This window comes from Microtus oregoni, unplaced genomic scaffold (assembly GCF_018167655.1).
Source record: "Microtus oregoni isolate MIOR12 unplaced genomic scaffold, Mior012 000004F_ref0000308, whole genome shotgun sequence".
Classification (NCBI taxonomy): domain Eukaryota; kingdom Metazoa; phylum Chordata; class Mammalia; order Rodentia; family Cricetidae; genus Microtus; species Microtus oregoni.
Genome location: NW_024543063.1, coordinates 27,978,199 through 28,001,675, shown reverse-complemented (window position 1 = coordinate 28,001,675; position 23,477 = coordinate 27,978,199). Strand labels below are relative to the sequence as shown.

Below are 23,477 nucleotides of genomic sequence, written 5' to 3'. Positions count from 1 at the left end.
ACGCTCGGGGAGGGAGGGAGGGGCTGTCGTGTGCGGCTGAGCCGGGGAAGTTTCAGCACCGTCTCCCGGCCACTCGTCCCGGCTCACGTTGCCCGAGGCGCCCAGGGGAGGGCGCGGGACCCGACGCCGAGGTTCCCGTGAGCAGGGCATATGGCAAGCAGCACGAGGGGAGCAGCCATGGGTCCTCACCGGTCCTCACTGACGTCTCCCCCTCTTTGCCCTTGACTCATCCCGCCTTCCCGCGACCTCAGTGGTATGAGGAGGTCACCGGACGTCAGCCCGCGGAGACTGTCCGACATCAGCCCTCAGCTCCGGCAGCTTAAGTTCTTGGTGGTGGACGAGGCCATCAAGGAGGATCTGAAATGGTCGCGCTCCGTGGAGGACCTCACTAGCGGGCCAGTGGGACTCACGTCCATCGAGGAACGGATCCTGCGCATCACCGGCTACTATGGCTACCAGCCCTGGGCAACGAGCTACAAAAGTAAGACCCCCTACGTAATCCCCCCCCCACACCCCCGGGTGGTCTCCTCGCCAGAGACACAGCAGCCAGGGAAGTGCAGAGGGAAGGACCATTGCACCCTCCCTACTGCACACGGATTGGCAACTTCAATAAAGAGGCCTGGAGGCAGTTCTCCTGCACGGAAGCCACTGGGGGGCTTTCTGTTACATTTGCTCTGCTTTCTGCTTCCCAGACACAGAATCTTTACCATCCGCCGCCCCCCAACACGTGTCCACTTCCAAATGATTTTGAGGGCACGCCTGTTGTGGCTGTCCGGGAGAAATGCTTCAGAGAAGCAGAGTCCTTGTCTGAGTGGGTTTCTGATTGGATTCCGGTGCCCTTAGCAGAGGTCAGGCTTGGGGCAGCCTGGATTTTAACTATGGCAGTCCTTGACTGAGTGGGTTTCTGATTGGATTCCGGTGCCCTTAGCTCAGCAGAGCTCAGGCTTTGGGGCAGCCTGGATTTTAACTATGTCTCTCAGATACAAATGATGAAGAGTCACTGGACCTAGCCCTGTTTCTTTGCTTTAGGACTATATGAGTTCTAAGTGAGAGGATTTTATCTGGATCTTTGAAGAAACTTGAGTGTCTGAAGAGATGAGTGCTTGGCGCCAGGTGGGGGAACTCAAACTTTACCCTGGACATCAGCTGCCGACCTTGGCTGCCCTGATGAGCCATTACCTGTGGGGGCAGGGCTTATTTAGTGCCCTTTATTTTGTTTTCAGAGAGAGAGAGAGAGAGAGAGAGAGAGAGAGAGAGAGAGAGAGAGAGAGAGAGAGAGAGCTGCTTGAAACAAACTCAAGATATTGTTTGAAATATTATCAGGACCTTGTGTCGTACCTTTGTAGTTAGACACTGCAGAAAGATCGCAACTTGCCCCTCAGTGGGTTGAAGAAGTGAGCATGAGTCATTCATGTGTAAGGAAGTCTAGACTAACAGTTTGGTAATTCTGAATGATCTTTTAACCTTTTATTGCTGGGGATTAGAACATGATGTATTGGTTTTTAGGGGGAAAGACATTTGTTGTATAATTTAATAATATTCACCAGTAAGAGTGTGTTTCTACTTACATTATTCTTAACACCTTCTAGTCCAGCCACTTGGGTGTGAGCTTGTTCATTTTATTATTTGCAATAAATGGTACAGGGTTTGAGTGCTTGATTTCAATGGTCTGATTTAACCTTAAATGTCCGTGGAGATCATATGTAACTCGGTTTAAACCTTCCTAATGCTCCTGTGTCTCCCTGCCTGGGATTCTGCTGCTAAGACTGTTGCCTGTGTTGGCTTTCTATTGTAGAAGGGAGTTCTCTGCCACGGAGAGCCTTTTAGCACAGGGTAGGAAGTCGAGTCTTTCAGAACCGAGCTTTCCTGAGGATGTGTAGAGGATCCTGTCTTCCGGTTTTGGGAGCATCTGTTAGAAAATAGATATTCTATATTTTGTCTTTACATTCTCTACTTTCTTATAATTAAAGACAATGCTATAAATTACAGGCTTCGAGAAGTTATCTCTCAGCCCCTGAAGTCATAATGAGGTTTATTTTTATGGTTCCTTGTATCCCTGGCTCAAAAGCCATGGCTGAGGTTTGTGACTGGGGGCTGGTGAGCAGCTTTGGGACATGACAACTGTGTTCAACATACTTTACAGTAAAACCTAGGAAAGACCACATAGAGAGAGAGGGGCACTTGTACCCCCAACAATATTCTTAGACACCATTTTTCTCAAGGCTCCTCTGAAGGAATCCGTGGGGGTAGGGAAGGCCTTAGTGGTTCTTGCCCTGTGGACAAAATCCTCAGCCCATTCATTCCCTCTAACCCTGTGAGGATTCTCTCTTCTTCCAAGGTATTTCCTTGCTACTAAAGTGCTTTAGGTGACAAGTGACATTTTGATGAATTAATTGGCTTTACGTTTAAATTTAGAGGCGCTAATGTTTTATTCATGCAGCAGAAGAGGTTTTAGGGCAGCGTTCCTCTGTTCGCCATTTCTGCCCAACTCTGAAAATAAAAACGTGGAGGCTTACCCATCTGCGGGCACCAGTTCCTGCTTGGTTTGTTGTGTGATGCATGAACTCAACAAACTAGAAGAGATTACAAAGTGAAGTGTGTGTGTGTGCGCGCGTGTGTGTGTATGTGTGTGTGTGCGCGCGTGTGTGTGTGTATGTGTGTGTATGTGTGTGTGTGTGCGCGTGTGTGTGTATGTGTGTGCGTGTGTGCGTGTGCGTGCGTGTGCGTGTGTGTATGTGTGTGTGTGCGCACAGACCAGAGGGCAACCTTTGGAGTCATTCTTCACGTGCTGTCTGCTTATTTTTTGAGACAGCATCTCTCACAGACCTGGAATTTGCTGAGTAGGCTAGGCTGATTGGGCAGCGAGCCCCAGGAAACCGGTCTGTTTCCACCTCTCCAGTGCTGGGATTTTGGACAGGTGACGCGACAACCTGTCTTTTCATGTGGGTTCTGGGGATTGAACTTGGGCCACAATGCTTCCTAGATGAACACTTTGCCAACTGAGCTACTAAGACAGAACTCCTGATGCTACGCTTTGGTTTAACCCCAAGCCTTTGAACCTTGGCACTGTCGGTGTTTTTTTGGATTATTTTGTTGTGTGGGGGCTGCCAGTATTGAACAGTACCCTTGACTTCTGCTCACTGGATGACGGAAGATTGCCATTCCTCCCCCATTTGGCAACCAGAATATTTCTAGGCCCTGGCAGATGTCCTCTGCGGGGTGAGCCTTTGGTTCAGAACTACTTGGTTACTCTGAGCCCTAAGTTTGTGCACCAACAAGCAAGCCCTCTGGGTTCTCTTCACCTTTCCTCTCCTGTTGGACCATTCCTTGGGGTTTTGTGATGGGTCTCCATGGAGCTGGATGCTCCCGCTGCTCTCCTAACTCCTCTACTGGCCCCTGATAGCTCATCGAGAGTTCTTCAGCTTCTCCTAACAGCATCCTTTGCCTTCCTACCTTAGGCCAGAGTGGAGGAAAAGGAGTGACTGGGATGTTCTCAGCGGTTTCCTTTGCTTCCTCCCCTGATGTAGACATGGGTTGGGAGAGAGTTTAGATGGAAAGAGAGGGACCATATTTGGGAATGTCCCATGTGTGTATATGGACAGGCAGCCTGCAGCAGCTGGCATGGTTGGGACTTGGCTAATCTGCACAGGTATAGCATACCTAGAGTTTCCCAGATGGAACCTCCTGGTGCTTCTTTGCTTGGCGGGTTCTTTGGGGACACTTGTCTCATGGCAAGACATAGAGCTGGGGAATGGAAGATGGAGTTTTTAGCATGGGTTCACCTTCATCCAGACGCAAGGGTGGCACAGCTCACCTTAAACCAACAGCTACTAAGGTCAGTACAGAGAAACTGAGAAATTGTGCTTACACTGAGCAGGGACATTTCACTTTGTCACAGGATCCTCTAATGGCTTCAGAACTGTTCTCTCTCACACTCTTTCCTAATAGAAGCACTTCTTAGACATAGCTATGTGGAGAATGGGGTCATGCCTAACTGTGCAGAAGTCTCTTCTGGGTCTCCTTACAGTGTGCCTGGTCTAAAACACTTTTATATGCATTCATAAATACCACACAGTGTCAACATGTTGAATAGACGTGAGCAGTGTTAGCGTGTTGAGATAGACATGAGCAGGGCTAGCGTGTTGAGATAGACGTGAGCAGTGTTAGCGTGTTGAGATAGACGTGAGCAGGGCTAGTGTGTTGAGATAGACGTGAGCAGTGTTAGCGTGTTGAGATAGACGTGAGCAGTGTTAGCGTGTTGAGATAGACGTGAGCAGGGCTAGTGTGTTAAGATAGACGTGAGCAGTGTTAGCGTGTTGAGATAGACGTGAGCAGTGTTAGCGTGTTGAGATAGACGTGAGCAGGGCTAGCGTGTTGAGATAGATGTGAGCAGTGTTAGCGTGTTGAGATAGACGTGATCAGTGTTAGCGTGTTGAGATAGACGTGAGCAGGGCTAGTGTGTTAAGATAGACGTGAGCAGTGTTAGCGTGTTGAGATAGACGTGAGCAGGGCTAGCGTGTTGAGATAGACGTGAGCAGGGCTAGCAGGTTGAGATGAAAATGATTTGATCTTAGAATGTTGTTAGGTTTAGTGTTAAGCCATTCTTAGGGTAGAAAACAAGCTAGTCCCCGTCTCTAGTTTACTCCCACCAGCCAAGGCATTGTGAATTTAGGCCAGGAGCATGCAGTGGATAAGGGTAGACATTTTCTGTTTGAAGTCTCTAATATGTAAAACACTGAGTGGAAAGGACACTGATGTTTCTGGTTCCTCCAGGATCAAGCATTGCAGCAGCTTTGTATGCGGTGAATAGAGGGGCTTCTGGGGGTGACAGTCCTCTTGATTGCTGTGCCAGATGTGTGTGACATGATTCCCGGAAAGACATAGATAAATGTATATTCATCCCAGTTAGGGAACCAATGACAAGCCAAAGAGACCATACCACTAAAGTCCAGCTTGGTAAATCAGTGAGTTTATCGGTATTACTCGGAGGAGTGTGGTGTGAGGTTACATACAAGAGCAGGGATACTGCAAAGGCAGCTGCATCACTGAAAGCTGCACTAGCCTGGGTGACAGCTTGTGGAAGTTGCATCCCGGGAGCCTTCTGCAGAACTTGTAGGCAGGTCCAAGAGTTTCCTCCATGCTCTGGGCTAATCTGAGTTCCTTCAGTCCCTCCTATTTCTAGATGCTTAAGGAAGGAGGGGCTTTGTGAATCTGCTCAATTTGAGGGACTTCCTGAGACTTATGAGTTGTTTACTTCCTGGGTCTTAAAAAACATCCTTCCAGATTTTATGAGTCTTAATGAGCTTCCTTCAGAACTTTCTAGTTTTAAAGAGCTTCCCTCCAGGATGGAATACGTCAGCTCAAGGAATGGCTGCTTAGCACCCTTTCAGACTGATCTGTGTGCATAGGCTGCCAGCAGAGCTTCGTACCTAGTGAGATGCACAATACGGTTGAGGTCACCAGAGCACAGCTTCTCCACGACCGGACCCTTTGGAATAACACCAGTCAAACTGCCAGCTCATAAATGACCTGCTTGAGGGCCTGATGATTTATGCTATTCTAAAATGGTGTGGAATACAAGAGACAAGGGAACAGGCAAGTGGCAAGTCTAGGATCATCAGAAGACACCTTACTGAAAGGTCAGTGCCGAAGTCAGAGTTCTGTTGAGGTGAAGAGACACCATGACCACGGCAACTTTTATAAAGGAGAACATTTAACTGGGGCTGGCTTACAGTTCAGAGGTTTAGTCTTTTGTCATGGTAGGAAACACGGTCGCACACAGGCAGACACAGTACTGGAGAGGCAGCTGAGAGTTCTACATCTAGATTGGCAGGCAGCAGGAATTGAGAGACTCTGGGCCTGACTTGAGCATTCAAAAAGTCAGAGGGTGACACACTTCCTCTGACAAGGCCACCACTCCTAATTCCTGCCCAGTAGCTTCACTCACTAATGCCCAAGCCTTCAAATATACGAGCCTACGTGGGCTGTCTCTATTAAAACCACCACAGTCAGAGAATAGATTTGGTTCTCAAGTATAAGTACATGTTAACTATTTACTAAGGTGTTTTGAAAATTAAAACATAGAACCTGGGGCTAGAAGATTGCTCACCCAGCTCAGTGCTTGTCAAGTGAGCTTGAGGACTTGAGTTGTATCCCGAGCACCCATGGAAAAGACACTCATGATAACACATGCCTGTAACCCCAACACTGGAGAGGCAGAGATAGGGGCTCCCTGGGGCTCTCTGGCCAGTTATTCTAGCAGAATTGGTGATCTCCAGATTCAATTAGAAACTCTGTCTTAAAAAAAAAATAAGGTGGAGGTGCATATTAGTCAGGAGTCTCTAGGGGAATAGAACTTATGGAATGAATCTATACATACAGACATGGGGATTTATTAGAATGGGTTGCTGGCTGTGGTCCAGCTAGCCCAACGGTGGCTGTCTATCAACAGAAGGTCCAAGAATCCAGTAGTTGTTCAGTTCATGAGGCTGGATGTCTTATCTGATCTTCAGTATGTGATGGATTCCCAAAGAAATAGGCGCTGATGCCTGTGAAAGAATGGACTTGCCAGTGAGAGCAAGCTTCCTTCTTCCATGTCCTTTGTATAGGCTGCCAGCAGAAGGTGTGACCCAGATTAAAGGTTTACTAGTCCCATCTCCAAAAATATGAGTTATTTGGGTGAATGATGGTAGCAAACCTCTGAACAACCACCTAGGGCATGGCTGCAAATGTTTCTCATTTGCAGCTTGAGGTAGTTTTGCCACACGGTTCTGTAGGGGATACAGTGCTCCACTAAGATGGCTTGTAGCCCAGAAGGCTACAGGCTGTGTGGGACTCCTGGGTGCTGAGCTGCGTATTCTGTGTAACGTCTCAGACAGTTTTCTGGTTTGACAAATGTTTTCCTGTGACATTCAGATCTTCTCCTAGTCAGTGTGATGTGTGTCATCTCCGATACAGGACTGGATCCGAATCTGCTAGGAAATTATTTTTATCCTCTCCACTATCTACTGGAAATAATAGAGTCTATAAAAATCTGGTATGTCCTAAAAGTTTTATTCAGGGTGGGGAGGAAAGTGCTTCATAGCGCATGTCAGTTCAGGTTTTAGGGTTCTCGTTTTAGAAAATGAGATCGCCCACTTTCAATACATACATAAAATTCCATCTTCTTTATTTTTTATTGTTTATTTTATTTTATTTTATTTTATTTTATTTTGTTTTTCGAGACAGGGTTTCTCTGTGGTTTTGGAGCCAGTCCTGGAACTAGCTCTTGTAGACCAGGCTGGTCTCGAACTCACAGAGATCCGCCTGCCTCTGCCTCCCGAGTGCTGGGATTAAAGGCGTGCGCCACCACCGCCCGGCTTCCATCTTCTTTTTAAGAGTAGATGCAGTTATGATTGTAGGTATAAAAGAGTTGAGTTTGGGCAGCATTCTGTCCATGCTGTGTGTGAGAGAGAGAGCTTAGTAAACATTTTTTTATGATGGGTGATCATTGTATTATCATTCAATACCAAGGAATGACTTTCTTCTCCTCCTCCTCCTCCTCGTTTTCTTCCTCCTTGTTCTTCTCCTCCTTCTTCTCTGTCTATCCAAAACTCACCAAAGAGGGTTGAGAAGATGGCTTGGTTGGTAAACTGATTGCTGCACAAGCATGAGAATAACATCCAGTGTCAACCCCTAGACTCCTCATGCACATATACACATATGCTCATGTGGGGGAACGCATGCACAGGTGGGTCACACATGTACATGTGGGCATACCCACATACACATACACATGCAAATGAGGACACACACACATTCTCACATACACATGTGGGCACACACACACAGGGCTGCCTCAAGAAATGTCTTGAAGATTATGTAAATATTGTAAACCAGAATAACAAACTTCAAGAGCTTATCCAAACTGTTTCACTCTGTCAGCAATTTATCAAATATTTTTTTTTTTTTTGGTTTTTCGAGACAGGGTTTCTCTGTGGTTTTGGAGCCTGTCCTGGAACTAGCTCTTGTAGACCAGGCTGGCCTCGAACTCACAGCGATCTGCCTGCCTCTGCCTCCCGAGTGCTGGGATTAAAGGCGTGCGCCACCACTGCCCGGCTTCAAATATTGAACATAGAAATATTTCAAAGGTTATCTGATTTTATGCAGTAGATATATATGAGTGCATATAAAATATTTAAGTCGTTGGAATTTAATCTTTTTTAAAAGATTTATCTGTTTTATTTTATATGTGGGTGTTTATAAATGTTCTTTTACATTTAAAGGGGGATATAATATAGATATGAATAATCTGCATTAGTATAGATTTTGCTTTATTGATATTTAAGGTCAATTTTGTTATATGTATATGTATTTTTGATCTTTATTAAGGTATTGTGATTGTGTAGTTCATTTAAAAATGTAATGTATATAGGTTGTTAATGGATAATCATTAATAATAGTCAAGTTTGTAATCATGTTAGTTAGATTTTCTAGATATATAGATATATATTTCAGTTATATCGGCATTCTTCATATCTTTCAAAGACTACGGAATATGCTACTAAATGTTTTGATAACTTAGGACTTTTCATGACAATGAGAACACTTTGCTCCTGGCAGCACCAATCTACTTCAAGAGGAAGATGGGCATCGAAGAGGCACCTTATGGAGTTTGATAGCCATTTGGGCAAGAAACTGCTCTTGCCTGGACTATTGCATAAACTGGACACAGAGAACTCACAGAGAGAGGACTGCTGAACTTGCCTAAGGTGAGATGATCTTTCGGGGTTCCTGATTCATGAAAGAGTCTGCGAGACATTCTGCAGGACACAACAGATAGTGACTGAACTGACTTTGAATTTTCCTGCATTATGGAAATGTCTGCTGGATACCATGGGCCTGAAGGCTGAAGATGGATGCCCCAACGGTACAGAGGAACTTTGGGTGACTGTCCAGGCAGCGAGATGTCTCTGTCATTTCTAGAGTTTTAAAAGTTGCTTTTTTCTTGTTTGCTTAGGTAGTATTGTATCTTTCTGGAGTCTTTGATGGAGTTAAGAATAGTTAGTTATAGTTATAGTTTTCCTTAGTTATGATAAAGATTATTGTAACTTTTACTTGATAACTGTTTTGTTATATGTGATTTTGCTATGTTAAAGTTAAAGCCTTTTTTTTTTTGTTTAAACCAAAAAAGGGGAAATGATGGAGGAAGGTCATTGGTTAAATAAAAAGAAACTGCTTGGCCCTCATTGGTTAGAAGATAGGTGGGAGGAGTAAATAGAACAGAACGCTGGGAGGAAGAGGAAGTGAGCTCAGACTCCACAGCTCTCCTCTCAGGAGCAGACACCTCAGAGAGACGCCATGCTCCCGGTTCCTGGGCAGACACACGCGATGAAGCTCCGACCCAGGATGGACATAGGCTAGAATCTTCAAGCTAGCCAGGCAGCCGGGGTGCTGGGGACGCAGCCCCGCCGCCCTTATTACTACATGCCCGAACATATTTCTGTTCACCCCATTTGCATACAGTGTCCTTAGAAGCCAGAAGAATCCTCTGGAATGGAATGATAGAGGGTTGAGAGCTGTAGATTGGGTGCTGGGAACCAAACCCAGATCCTCTGCAAGAGCAGCCAGCGTTCTTAACCATTGAGCCACCTCTCCAGCACCTAGAATTTCTTCTTAACACCCCAGGAAACGTGGTTCTACATATGCATAAATGTGTTTGCTCTGTCGTAGACAACGTTTATCTAGTGGTTATCTCAGAAGACATCTGCGGAGTTTTGGTGTTGGGTCAGAGAGAAGAAGAAAGGGGCATTTCCTGCTGTGCTGAGTATAAAATGTTCCCTCGAGGCACATGTGTTCCAAGACTTGTTTGTCCATCAGCTCAGCGGGCTTTTTACAAACGATCATGAGGGCTCTGATTCCATCCATGGTTGGACTAATCTACTGATAGGTTTACTATTTGATGACACCATAGCCAGGGTCAGGAAGCCAGGAGGTAGAGCCTAACTGGAGGAGGGCACTGCCTAGAAAGGGCAGGTTTTATCTGGGGACCCTTCCTTCTCTCTTCCTCATGTCTACCAGGAAGAGAAACGCTTTCCCCAAGGCCCTTCTGCAACAATGTTTCTGCCTTGCCAACAGTCTAAACATAATGGGGCAGCCAAGCATGGGCCTCAAACCTCTAAAACTGTGAGCCAGTGGGAATCTTTCCTCCCTTAAGACATTTTTTTCTTGGGTTTTTTCCTCGGGTATTCGTTACACCAACAGAAAACTCACACACACACTTTCTGCCTGGCCCCTTCAGCACCATTTCCTGATATTGTTGCTGAGAAGTCTATGAGCCAGGAGGCAACTTAGAAAAATGACCGCATAGCATTCCAGACACTTCTAGGGGGCGGGGATTCTTTTGTGAATCCTCTCAAAGCAGATAAAGTAGCAGCACATACGCACCCTTTTATTTATAAATGCATGCCCACTAACTCACAGATCTGTCTGTCATTCATCATTATTCATTTCTTCGGTCACTAAAGAATCCCGCGGCTTCTTCAGGGTAATAATCCACCTATTCCTCAGGTCAGCAGGGCTGCACGTGAGGTACAGTCACTCAACTCAATCTGTAAATTGCATTGGTTCCTATACCTTTTTTTCTTGTCTTGAGTCATCTCACAAGTGTACTACATGCCTACATATATACATTTCCCTAAATATCTTGGGGTTAATTTGCATCAACACTGACCAACCACAGACTAATTGCTGCAGTATGTAAAACATACTACTTGATGCTCTCTTGTGTAGACCATCCTAACTAGTTAGACTCAGCATGTGAAAGTGTTAGAGCAGTGATTCTCAACCTGTGGTTCACAACCCCTTGGGGGCCGAATGATCCTTTCACACAGGTTGCTTAAGACCATTGGAAAACACAGATATTTACACTACAATTCACAAAAGTAGCAAAATCACAGGTATGAAGTAGCAACATGAGAAAGTGTATTAAAAGATCACCACATTAGGAAGGTTGAGAACCTCTGTGTTAGAGGGACACAGGCAGACAGGGAAGGCCAGCGGGTTCCCTGACATAACAGCTTCTTGTTCCCAGAAGAGATTTAAGGACAGATAACAGAAAGGCAAGGGGGTGGATATCTAAGAACAAATAGGGAAAGCGAGAACCAGCCAAGCCAGAGTCTACTTAGCAGACTTCCAATTTTAGGGCCCTTCCCATCCCTTCCTTCCTCCTCTTGGTCTTCTGTCTTTCTTCAGGGTTCAATTCTCCACCCATCCCATGGATCAAGCTCTAAGACTCGCCTAGAGCCCCGCCAGCATCCCCATCACAAGTGGAAGTTTAAGCTTCAGTGAACTCATTTTCTCGCTGCTTCTGTAGACTTTCTTTCTTATGCCACAACCAGGATTCTAATTTGTTGGTAGAGCCCAAAGATCAAGCATCTTTCTCTTTCTCATGAAATTATACAGCAGCAAAGATTCTTGATTATTTTATTAGGGCCATCTTCTTAGGCTTCATAACCCCTAGTGTGGTTTTAAGGGAGGTGCTCCTCATCCTTAACAGTAAGGGATTGGTGTCGGGTCTGTGATGCACTTTCCAACAGTCTGCACAAGCAAGTGTCAGCAGACAGATCAAAGAATACACAGAAAGTCGTGGCAACAATTCAATACTTGGTAAATTTAAGCAATAGATGCCAAGCCTCTTGGCCATGGGAAACACCTTCAAAATGAAACCGTCATCGTTCCAGTCACGGAGTAGCATAGTTCAGGCTTGCTGTATGTATTTATCTCAGGTTACTATATCCAAATTCAGAAAAAAAATTTGGGAAAATGGCATGACTCTGACCTCTGTCCCAAGGGAAAAAAAGAGTTCAAGTTCAGTCCACCCACCAGCCAGCAGCCAAGAACTGCTGCCCCATGTAGGAAGGACCACGGTACTGTCCTTGTTGCTGTGATGAAACACGCAATAGCAGCAGCTTCAGGGAGGAAGGCTTATGGGGGGCTCTCAGTTTGAGGCTGCGGTCCATCCCGGTGGGGAAGGCATGGCGGCAGGAGCACAAGGCGGCTGGGCACACCTCACCCACAGACAGGAAACAGAGAGAGTTGAACTCTGGTGCTCAGCTCACTCTCTCTTTATTATTTAGTCCAGGACCCAGCTCATGGGATGCCGCTGCCCGCGTTCACGCAGGCTTTCCCTTCCTCAGTTAAGTCTCTTTGAAAATACCCTCACAGTCTTACCTAAAGGTGCACTTTCTAGTCCTTCTAAAACCCACCAGGCTGACAGTGAAGATCCACACAGCCAGGCCTACAGAAGCCCTGCATCTACTTCCCTCCTAACCCCAACCAAGTCACTGTTCTTAAACAGCCTGTGCATTGTGTAATCTTCCTTCTTTTCATGAAGGAAATCTACTTCCCTGACAGTTTAGACTTTTAGTCCATCACCAGCTGGCTTAGCCTCCTGTGCCCGAAAGACACAAAAATGTGTCAAGATTCAGGGCCTCGAACCTTGTTTTTATTGGTGCCCGCTGCCCTGTCACACCCCCTGCTGACCCCTTTGACTGTCCTTCCCCCCGAATCATGTCCCCTCTGTTGGCATGCCATACGTGTTGCCCTTCCTTGTCCTCCCTCTGCTTTCATGTCCCCCCACCCGTCACACACTTAAATCTTGATTCTGTATATGAGGGAAAACATGAGGCTTGAGATACTGAGTCTGGCTCATTTCACCTAACAGTGGTCTCCATCTCCGCCCATTTTACTATAAATGACAGAATTTCATTCTCCTTTATGGCTGAGTAAAACTTCACTGTGTGTATGCAAATGTATGCCCTTGTGCATGCGTATGCAAATGTATGCACTCATGTGTACCGCATTTTCTTTACCCATTCTCCTGAGCAGATGTATGCACTCGCGTGTACCGCATTTTCTTTACCCATTCTCCTGAGCAGATGTATGCACTCGCGTGTACCGCATTTTCTTTACCCATTCTCCTGAGCTGTTTTCACCGTGTGTATGCAAATGTATGCACTCGCGTGTACCGCATTTTCGTTACCCATTCTCCTGAGCCGGTTACATCGCTCAGCCGCTGTGAACCGAGAAGCAGGGAGCAAATGTGTGCACTTATTTCTGTGTTACCTTGTCGGTTTGTCTTCAGTTTTCTTCTGTGAGATGGGTTCTCAGAGATGTAATTACTGGTCAAAGGACGTGCAAATGGGCGTCACTAGGGAGCAACCCTCACTCCACAGTTCACACTTCCCGAGCCCCTTACCTACTGGACACAGATTTATCTTCCTTTTTTCCCTCCAGTCTCCAGGAACACTGGCTTGTTGTCTTCCATTTAGCGTAGGCAGCTGAAATTGTCTGGGAGGCAAACTGTTCTCTTTCCACACACCTTATATGGAGGTAACTAGGATGCCGAGTCCCCGAGAGACTGCCTTTCCCCCATTTCTGTAACTATGGCATTTCCACCCATCATGACTGTAGTGATACGGTCATCATTCTCCAAGGTACATTAGGACCCTTTGCAAGAAGCCTGCTTTACCCGCGCTGATGTCGCCTTACGCTAACTTTGCTACAGGAGCAGGCACACAGACTCGTATTTTCAACTGCGCCTAAATGATCATTGATTTAACGTGATGCCATCCCATGACAGCAGGATAAATTAGGGAGATCTCCAGAAGGATAGAACCTGGCAGTGCCTCCGGCATCTGGAACAGTGGCCGGCATGTTTGTGGGATCCATCGGATACATTTTGATGAGACTTTAAAATCAGTTAGTCTACGAGTTGAATGCTCAATGCCTGCCAGGGAATCACCTTTCCATATTACAGCAAGGGGATGATTTCATTCGCCATTATCTTTGGGACTGCTGCTAGCTAACCCATGAGGCTAATTGCTTTTTGTTTCTTATGTGAAGGTCTTGATATGTAAGTAGTCCAGGCTGGCCTCACTTTCACAATCCCCCAGAAACTACATTTAAAAAAATTGATCCCGTTGAATCGGAAAGCTCTGCACACGATTCCTATGTGCACTTGGATGAGTTTGAGCAGATGTTGCTGTGAAACTGTCACCACAGTGAAGAGAAGCTTTTCCATCCCCTCTGATGGCTTCCTTGTGTCTCTTGGGGTGCCCCGTGGTAAAAAGCTTTTAGCAAGAATGTTACTCTGGGCTTATTTGGTTCTGCTTTGCGTTTTTGAACCAGAGTCTCACTCTGTAGCCCAGGCGGCCTGGAACTGAAAGAAACTCTCATGCAAACGATTGTCCCAGTGGGAAAAGACTATGAAAAGTGGCCGAGAAGACCTCAGAAACTATAGGCGTACACAAAGGGTCCCTCATTCCAGAAGCAGACACAAGTTACGCCAGGTGCAGGAAGTTCCCTGGTTAATGGTTAATGTCTGTCTGGTTAATGGTAGAGTACGCTGTTAGCGCTGTGGTAGGGACAGAAGGGCTATGCAGAGTTCCTTAACTAGATGGGGCTACCAGAACACGCCCCTATCGGCAGCACAGAGCTGGAAGATTAATGATTGACCATTCTATACCCTACAAGGCATTTGGCTTTGTGTTGGAGGATATAAACTATATAGCAGGTAAAGGAAGGTGTGCTGGCTAGTCTTATGTCAACTTGACACAGAAACTAGAATCATCTGAAAGGAGGAAACCTTAAGTGAGAAAATTCCTCCAAAATATCCAGCTGTAAGGCGCTTTCTTAGTTAGTTGTTGATGGGAGGGCCATTGTGGGTGGTGCCACCTCAGGACTGGTGGTCCGGGGTTCTATAAGAAAGCAGGCTGAGCAAGCCATGGGAAGCAAGCCAGTAAGCAGCACCCCTCCATGGCCTCTACATCAGTTCCTGCCCTATTTAAGTTCCTGTCCTGACTTTTTCGATGATGACTATAGAAGTGTAAGCTAAATAAATCCTTTCCTTCCCAGCCTGCTTTTCGGTCGTGGTGTGTTTCCTCACAGAGATAGTGACCCCCTAACCAAAATAGTGGGATTTTTATGATTCTGACAATAATTGAAAATTCATAACAGAAGTGTGTGTGTGTGTGTGTGTGTGTGTGTGTGTGCAAACAAGCTCAACAACCTTATTTGTTGAGTCAAACTCTCAACTACAGTGACTGGTCAGTGAGCCGCTGTCTCCCCCTCTCTTATAAAGGCTCTGGGGATCAAACTCAGGTCACTAACTGACTTGGAAGAGAGTTTTCCTTTGGTTTGTATTAGTGTGGGACCTGTGGTAGATAGGAATGGGTGATTTGAGGTCAGTACTGACGGCTGGCCAGTGAGCTATGTTTGAAGAAAAGACGCAGCTATTTAAATGGTCTTTGCACCGCCCACCCCAAGGCCAGACTGTCAGTAGCTTTATTCACAGAGCATGCCCGGCAGTCCACTGTGTGCCTCTAGACTCTGACTCAATAGGAAATAAAAGCAAAAATTGTTCAGTCAGATGATGGACCGGAAATGGGCCTCCCTTTCAGAGCACATGCTGAAGAAATAAGTAGCAAGGCCAGCAATGTTCCCACGTGGTGATGTCTTGGGCTCCTGAGGAAAAATAGTTTGAAAGAGGGACTCGGAAAAATGTTTTTCCAAATTCCCCATTGCACCCAGACAAGGGTTCTGTGATTTTCGCTTATCTCTCAGGGCACACATTGCAGGGTACACTTGGAAAATCAGAAGCCTCCCCTCTGGGACCAGAGCACAGCCACTGTGAGTGTCGGAAATGGGTTTTCAGAGTCTCTTAAGCCCTCACTGCAGCAGGGACAGCGTGACACTGCATATACGATGCCTCCTGGGCAGCTGTGGGTTCTCTCGGCTAGTCAGAGTAAGGAGGGCACCACGGGATGCATATAGCGCGGACCGCGAAGGAGACTGCAAGGCAGGAAGCAGGGCAGCAGGATGGCAAGGCAGCCTCTGTGCCCGTACTCCCAGCATCAGCTGCTGAAGCTGCGGTCCAGGGGCTTGGCCTCTGAAGCGGAGAGTCCCTTGGTCAGGCGCCCTTTGTTGCTCCACAAAACCAGGGTCTATGCTCCATCAAACAGGCAGAACTCCAACTGAGTCAGATCAACCACTGACTTTGCCAATGGCCTGATTTTTGTTTGAACTTTTTAATAGAGTAAACATTTTAAAAGATTAAATATGCTACCTGAGAGTAGGGTAATATTCATGGAGAGTCCCTGTTAGGGAGGAAAGGAGGAAGGGAAGGAGAAAGAAAGGAGGGGCAGAGAAAGGAAGAGGAAGGGAGGGAAAGGGCGGAGCTTTGAGGTGACCCCTGATGCTCGGTCGGGCTGCTGTGCTCTCATTGAGTTGAAGGAGGCATCAGGCTTTATGTGTTCGCAAGTGAATTTTGACTCTGGCATGCCCAGTTGGCTGTGTGATCCTCCTCATGTCCTCCTTCCCTTCTCAAGGGTACCTGTTTGTTTACCAGTGATGTCTAGGGCTTTCTACTTATTTGAGAACTGTGGATTTTAAGTTCTTGAGTTTCACCAAATGTGGCATTTCCTTCTATTTGCTTTTGATGCTTTGGGAAAAATTCCAAGATAAGGGAAGACAATTGGCTTTATGTCACCATCTTTAAAATCAAGGGCTTTGACTCAAATGGAAGACTTTGTCCTCTGGCCCGGAAATGATGTGCAGTCATTAAAATGTCTGAGTTAGTATGGAGACAGAACCTCGGAGTAGTACTGTGGGAGCTTTATGGAAAGCGAGATAAAAAATAGAGAGTAATCAGAGCCTGAGAGATAAACTGGAAAACCGTGGGGACATCAGACAGGAGAAAAATGGGCATGATGGCCTGAAATAGGTGATGGTGGCCAGTCAGTTGTGGCGCACACCTTTAATCCCAGCACTCAGGAGGCAGAGGCAGGCAGATCTCTGCGAGTTCAAGGCCAGCCTGGTCTACAAAGTGAGTTCCAAGACAGCCAGGGCAACACAGAAAAACTCTGTCTTGAAAAACAGAAAAAGATTTAAGGTGCTGGTGGGATGGGGCCACCAAGAACAGAGCAGATATGAGAAACACAAAGAAGGAGACAGCACTGTTTGAATCCACTGTTTGATGAGAGGAAGAGGGATGAGGAGTGGCTTAGAATTTAAAAGGGGGCGCGGTGTGGAATAAGCAGGGCAGTGCAGCAGCTTTGAGTTTACAGGGACTTAGAACTGGAGAGAAAATAAAGAAGTCTTCTGAGAGTTAGCCCGAGTCAGTCCTGGAGTTATCAGTGTGGGCAGTGACAGACTGGAGAGACACAGGAGTAGCCATGTCTTCCCCTCTCACTCCAGAGCATGGCAGTGACCAACACAATCCCCATGGTTCCCCCACCCTTGCGAGGAGAGAGAGGCATCCCACAGTCCTGGCTGAAGGCACCTGGCTAACAAACAACCATCTCCGCAGGGGTGAGATGGAGAAAGGGGGTCACCCATACCACTCAGGGGGACATTTGAGTCTTCAGGTGATAAGGAAAAACAGAGATGTCAGAGGCCACGAAGTCCTTTGAGCATGACGGATTACAGAATGGAGGAAAGAAGGTGAAAGTAAGAGCCAAGTCCAAGAGGAAAGGCACAGCAAGCAGAAATGTGTGTGCCCAGAGTTCAAGTGTGCGTGTGCGTGCGTGCGTGTTTGTGTGGGGTGCCTGCACGCATGTATTCGTATGCGCATGTGGAGGTCAGAGGACAGCCTCAGGTGTTGGTCCTCAGGAACCCTCCACGTTTATCTGAGACAGAATCTCACACTGGCCTGGAATGTCACCAGGCAGGCCAGGCCATCTGGCCAGTGTGCTCCAGGGATCTGCCTGTCTCTGCCTTTTTCATGATTACATTCATGGGCTACCACATCCAGTTTCTAAATAGGTTCCGGGATCCAACACAGGTCCTTGTACTTGCAAAGCAAGCACTTTACTATTTCATCTCCTTAATCTGAAAAAGAAAAAAAAAATTAAAGTGTCATCCAACAGCAAGATGTAGCCCAGACTGAAAACGCCACATCCATCCAGTCGCCAAGGCCACAGACCCACCGTCCCTCAGCAGGAATGACTGTGTGCATGCAACTCTTCCACAGAGAGACACTGACACAGCCAGTGGGACATGCAGGAACAGGGCAACAAAGACAAGATGGTCAGCCATGCTGGATGACATGCCAGGGAAGGAGCATAGCCAGCAGAAGATACTGTGGAGAGTCTTAAGATACAGAAAGGCGATGGTGGCGCACGCCTTTAATCCCAGCACTCGGGAGGCAGAGGCAGGCGGATCTCTGTGAGTTCGAGACCAGCCTGGTCTACAAGAGCTAGTTCCAGGAGAGGCTCCAAAGCCACAGAGAAACCCTGTCTCGAAAAAAACCAAAAAAAAAAAAAAAAAGAAAGGGCCGGGCGGTGGTGGCGCACGCCTTTAATCCCAGCACGCGGGAGGCAGAGGCAGGCGGATCTCTGTGAGTTCGAGGCCAGCCTGGTCTACAAGAGCTAGTTCCAGGACAGGAACCAAAAGCTACGGAGAAACCCTGTCTCGAAAAATCAAAAAAAAAAAAAAAAAAGATACAGAAAGGCCTTTGTTGCTGACCTGATTTCCTGTCAACTCAAGTACTGGAAAGCAGTCCCGAGCATCCCTTCTGGCAGGGGCAGCCACATGGCCTGGTTCCAGACAGTGAGAACTCTGTGTCAGGAGGGCCCTTCTAGATACACGGGCAAAGCTCCATCCCTACAGAGCAGTGTTCGCTGTGACTTCCCTTCCTCCCAGCTGAGATTCTGACTGTGCATCCCCCCCCCCATTGTCCCACCTGAAGATGAAGCCCCAAATAGCAGCTGTCAACTCAAGGTAGTCCGTCCAGTGTCTCCTGGATGCTAGGGACACAGACTGGATTACCTGCCGCTTCCCTCCCAGTAGACGAGATTTCCCAGGACGGCCATCTTTATCTCAGTCCTACTCTTTAATCCATCAGAAGAGATGTGTGGACAAGGATCGTTGAACAAATGCATGAACGGGCGCACTCATGACTATGGGACCAGGTCCAGCCAGGCTTTACGGGGAGTCTGTGGTTCATCTAGGTGATGCTTGATGTCCATTTCGACGCAGAGACCTTATGAGCCTTGAGAAAGAGTGAGGAGCATCCAGGAAGAGGATGACATGTGTTGAGGGTCATGAGAAAACATGATGCTTTAACTCTGCCATGTCCTTCACAGGCCCATGTTTTGAACACAGGGTCCCCAGCTGGTAGACCTGCTTTGGGACATTGTGAACCTTTAGGATGGGAGATTGGGCTAATGGAATATGTCACCTTTGAGGGTGATAGCCCAGCCCCACTTCTGGCCTGCACTGTCTGCTTCCTGTTCTAACAAGATGTGAGGAGTCCCAAGCCACTGTGAGCTCCTCCATGACGGACTGTACCATCCCAGACTGCAAGCCAAGGGTGAGCACCTCCATGACAGACTGTACCATCCCAGACTGCAAGCCAAGGGTGAGCACCTCCATGATGGACTGTACCATCCCAGACTGCAAGCCAAGGGTGAGCACCTCCATGACGGACTGTACCATCCCAGACTGCAAGCCAAGGGTGAGCTCCTCCATGGCAGACTGTACCATCCCAGACTGTGAGCCAAGGGTGAGCACCTCCATGACGGACTGTACCATCCCAGACTGCAAGCCAAGGGTGAGCACCTCCATGGCAGACTGTACCATCCCAGACTGCAAGCCACTGTGAGCTCCTCCATGGCAGACTGTACCATCCCAGACTGCAAGCCAAGGGTGAGCACCTCCATGGCAGACTGTACCATCCTAGACTGCAAGCCAAGGGTGAGCACCTCCATGGCAGACTGTACCATCCCAGACTGTGAGCCAAGGGTGAGCACCTCCATGGCAGACTGTACCATCCCAGACTGCAAGCCAAGGGTGAGCTCCTCCATGGCAGACTGTACCATCCCAGACTGGGAGCCAAGGTAAATGCTCCCCTCCTTGAGTTGCTCCTGTCCGGTGTTCAGTCACCGTGAGGAAGCAACTGAGACAGAATGTATGTTTGCAGCTATGTAAGATCAAGGCCCTGTGGGATGGGTGGGTGAGTGAGCACATTTGTAGTAGGAGCCTGAGGACCTGAGTTTGATCTCTGGAATCTATATTTGGAGGAGAGAACTGACTCCCAAAAGTTGTCCTCTGAACTCCACACATGCACCATAGCAAGTGTGTGTTCACACACACAGCAACAAGTCACAAACATCTTTCTCTCCTTCCCTCTCCCTGACATATACAGGCTAATAATAAATAGTGAAATCTCAATACAATATCAAATGTGGTTAAGCTGTATGTTGCCAGATAGCGCTCACTGGCTATGCCACATGACCCAATGAAAGCCACGCTCTTGGGACTGTAGGAAAGAGTTCAAGGCCCATCCCCAGTCACAGATTATGAAACAAGGAAACACGAGTGAGTCCTCTGACCTTCCTGAAGTTTGACATGACCTCTGAGTAGTAAACAAACATGTGAGCTGCTGCCCCAAAACGTAACCTTTTTTCCATGGTAGAAATTACAAAAACATTTCAAACTACTATTTATATGATTATTATTTGCTTTTTGAACTGTGGAAATGATCATGAAAAGAAAGAGAAATTATGGAAAAGCTTTTGTTCAGGGAGAATGATTGACTTTCCATTTTGCCTGCTCTCCCTAGAGACCCCAGAGACATAAGACCTGTGTTAGCGGAATTTGCCCGTGTGTTTTCTAATCACTCGACTCATTCCCAGATGTGCAGCCGTGAACAGCAGGTGGACACCGATGTCACTCATCATTGACTTGGGTTCCTTTTTGGTTTCTAAAGGCGGCAGCTTAGTCTTATCAGGAGCTCCAGGAACAAATACTCTGACAGCAGGATAGTTCAAAACACTTAATGACTTTTTGCCCTTAACCACAGCTACTGCAGAAAAGAAAAAAAAATGTAATAAGTATGCAAAATGGAAATGCCTCCCCAAAGGCCTTTTCATTTCCTCCAAGCCCAAAGGAAGAAGGAAGAGGGAGGATTGGCAATCCACAATAAGAAGGAGAAAAGAAATGCTGTAATTTTAAATCGCAGGCCACACCAAGAAGCTGATGAGATACTGTGTCTGTCTCCCTGTTCAGCACTGTGGACATCAGTCAGGCTTGCCCGCCAAATGGGCAGAATAACGGCAAGCTTTGAAACGCTCGTGAAACAACAGAACAGTTCTTGCTGGAGAAAACTTTGGCACTGTGTGGTTTTCCATTTAGAGTTACATTTAGTTTTCAAGGAGGTTAAGAGACCTGACCAAGACTGCTTAGCTGAGGCCTGGGATGATAGCTCATTTGGGAAAGTGTTTGCCCTGCACTCATGAAGATCCACGGTTGAGTCCCAGAGCCCACATGAACGACGCAGTGTGTTGGCAAACCCAGCACGAGGTGGGCAGAGACAGGGAAAGAATCCTGGGCATTGGTGACCAGCAAGCCTAACCTACTGAGTGAGCCCCAAGACAGTTAAAGACCCTGTCACCAAAACGAGGTGGATCATGCCTGAGGAATGACACCTGAAGCTGACCTTTGGTCTCTACATGCACACATATGCAGCTGTCCTCACACAGCCAAACACACACACACACACACACACACACACACACCACACCACACACACGATTGTTTAGTTGAAGGCAGAGCTGAGACTAGGTCCATGTTCTTTCTCAACTCTGGAGATTACCTGAGTGTCATCAGGACATTTTAAAAAATACTGATCCAGTCTACTCTGAATATTCTGATTTTATCTCGTCAGCTAAGACCTGGATTGATGTGCTCATTGTGCTGTGCTGTGTGCTACATCCCATGCTTGGGGTGGTGACATCTTTCTGGGGACAGAATACATACAGTCTGTCTCCTCTGTGCCTTTCTGTAGTCTTCCTCCTAAAGAGTCACCCCTAGGGCTGGCGACTGAACAAGCTCACCCAATGCAGCTCAGCCCCGCGGTTTTGTCAGCATGTGATCCTTGCTTGGCACACGCAGCCTCCTTGTCCCGGTGCCCTCTGCCCTCTTCCCTTCGCAAATGAGCAGCTGCGCTGTGCCTGCCTCCTCTAGGAGCAAGCGCATTGCTCCACTACCTTGCCAGGAGATGACAGAGCGAGACAGGGCTCCCTGTGGCCCCGAGGTGTGGCAATTAGATTGCTGTCTTTGTCGCCTGTGTTTTCCAGCAGAGTTCCACCCTGCCCCACCCGTGTCAGTGAACCCCTGTGTCACTTTCAGAGTTTGCACTTGGAGAAGACTTCGCCCATCATCTGCTCCTGTGTCCCACTGGGCAGAAATCCTCCCAAACTTGCTGGCAGATGGCTCTCTGCTCTGCCAGAGCCTGCTGGCAGAGGAGCTCATCTCGTCCTGTCCCACCTTGTTTGCTGTGGAGTGCCACTGGCTCCCAGCCTTCCATGCTGGATTAGATCAGCCTCCATTCCTTCCTTATAAATCCCGTCACTGTGTACTCCCAAAGACTGTTTCCTCCGGGAAGCTAGGGTGATGCCAAGGTCAGTGTCTTGGGTTAGAACACTTGATCTCCAGCTGGTGACAGTTTGGGGGGACTGTAGAGCCTTTGGGAGGTAGGGTCTAGAGGGAGGGAGTAGTTCTCTAAAGGCTGAGCCTTGGAGTTTGTAAGCCAGGCTTGTTTCCTTTCCCATCTTTGGATCCTGGTCCACTAAGATGTGAATGAACAACCATACATTTCAACCACCATAGTCATGAGCTGCTCCATATATGGACAAATGTCTGCTCACCCCAGATAGGGTGCCAACAATGGGCCATTGAGACAAATCCACTCAAGTCTAACTGGGTGGACTGAAAGTGGCCATATCATGGGTACGGGGTCAGTTCCAGGCTCGAGGATCAAAGGTGATACCTTGGAAAAGCAGGCCTCCATGGAGCACTCACACACAGGTCTAGATGGTTCAGACAACTAGAGAGTCCCCTCCACCCAATATCATCACTCTTGTGTAACCCCAGGAAGCAGTCTTGTGGGTCTTCTAACTTTCTAGAGTCCTGAGCCTTGTGACAGTCCTGTGTTCTCTCCTCCCTGCAGGAGAGTGTTCCAGTTAGAAGGAAATGGCCACACAACACTACCTTCCAGATGACAGTGAATTCTACCCTCAAACTCCAAACTGAAAGAAATCCTTCCTCTTTTATGTAGCTTCCTGTTGTGTAACCCCATCACGGCAATAAGAATAGTAAAGAGCCTCGCTCCCAGTGTCCCTCAAGAGGGGTGGCATGTGAAATATTCCTGAAGTGCTTGGGTTCTAAGCATCACCGTTTTCCTGGGCAAGGACCCCTTGACTAGAGAGAACCCAAGTCCCTGAATCACCAACCAGGTAGAGATCTGAGCTGAGCCCAAACAAGCTCAAAGAGGTGAGTGAGCTGGCTCCTCCACCAGGGTGCTGCTTCTGGGATAGAGGCTCCTTTGAAGACCCAGGGGTCCCCTGCATGGTGTCTGATGCTGCCTTAGCTATGGATGAGGCTGCCAAAAAAAAAAAAAAAAAAAAAAAAAACACGGGCTACTCATCGGGATCCCA

The 23,477-nt window shown here is 47.4% G+C and overlaps 1 protein-coding gene across 3 annotated transcripts in view; it reads left to right on the top strand.

Annotated features, from left to right (window-relative positions):
* The window catches only part of Slc35f3 (solute carrier family 35 member F3), a 225,422-nt gene that overhangs the window by 3,290 nt on the left and 198,655 nt on the right, over window positions 1-23,477 (top strand). For all 3 annotated transcript variants that reach the window (XM_041650716.1, XM_041650717.1, XM_041650715.1), the window contains one exon: window positions 252-481. In XM_041650716.1, the coding sequence (XP_041506650.1) occupies window positions 256-481 (226 nt within the window). In that variant the 5' untranslated portion in view covers window positions 252-255. The remainder of the gene's footprint in view (window positions 1-251; window positions 482-23,477) is intronic.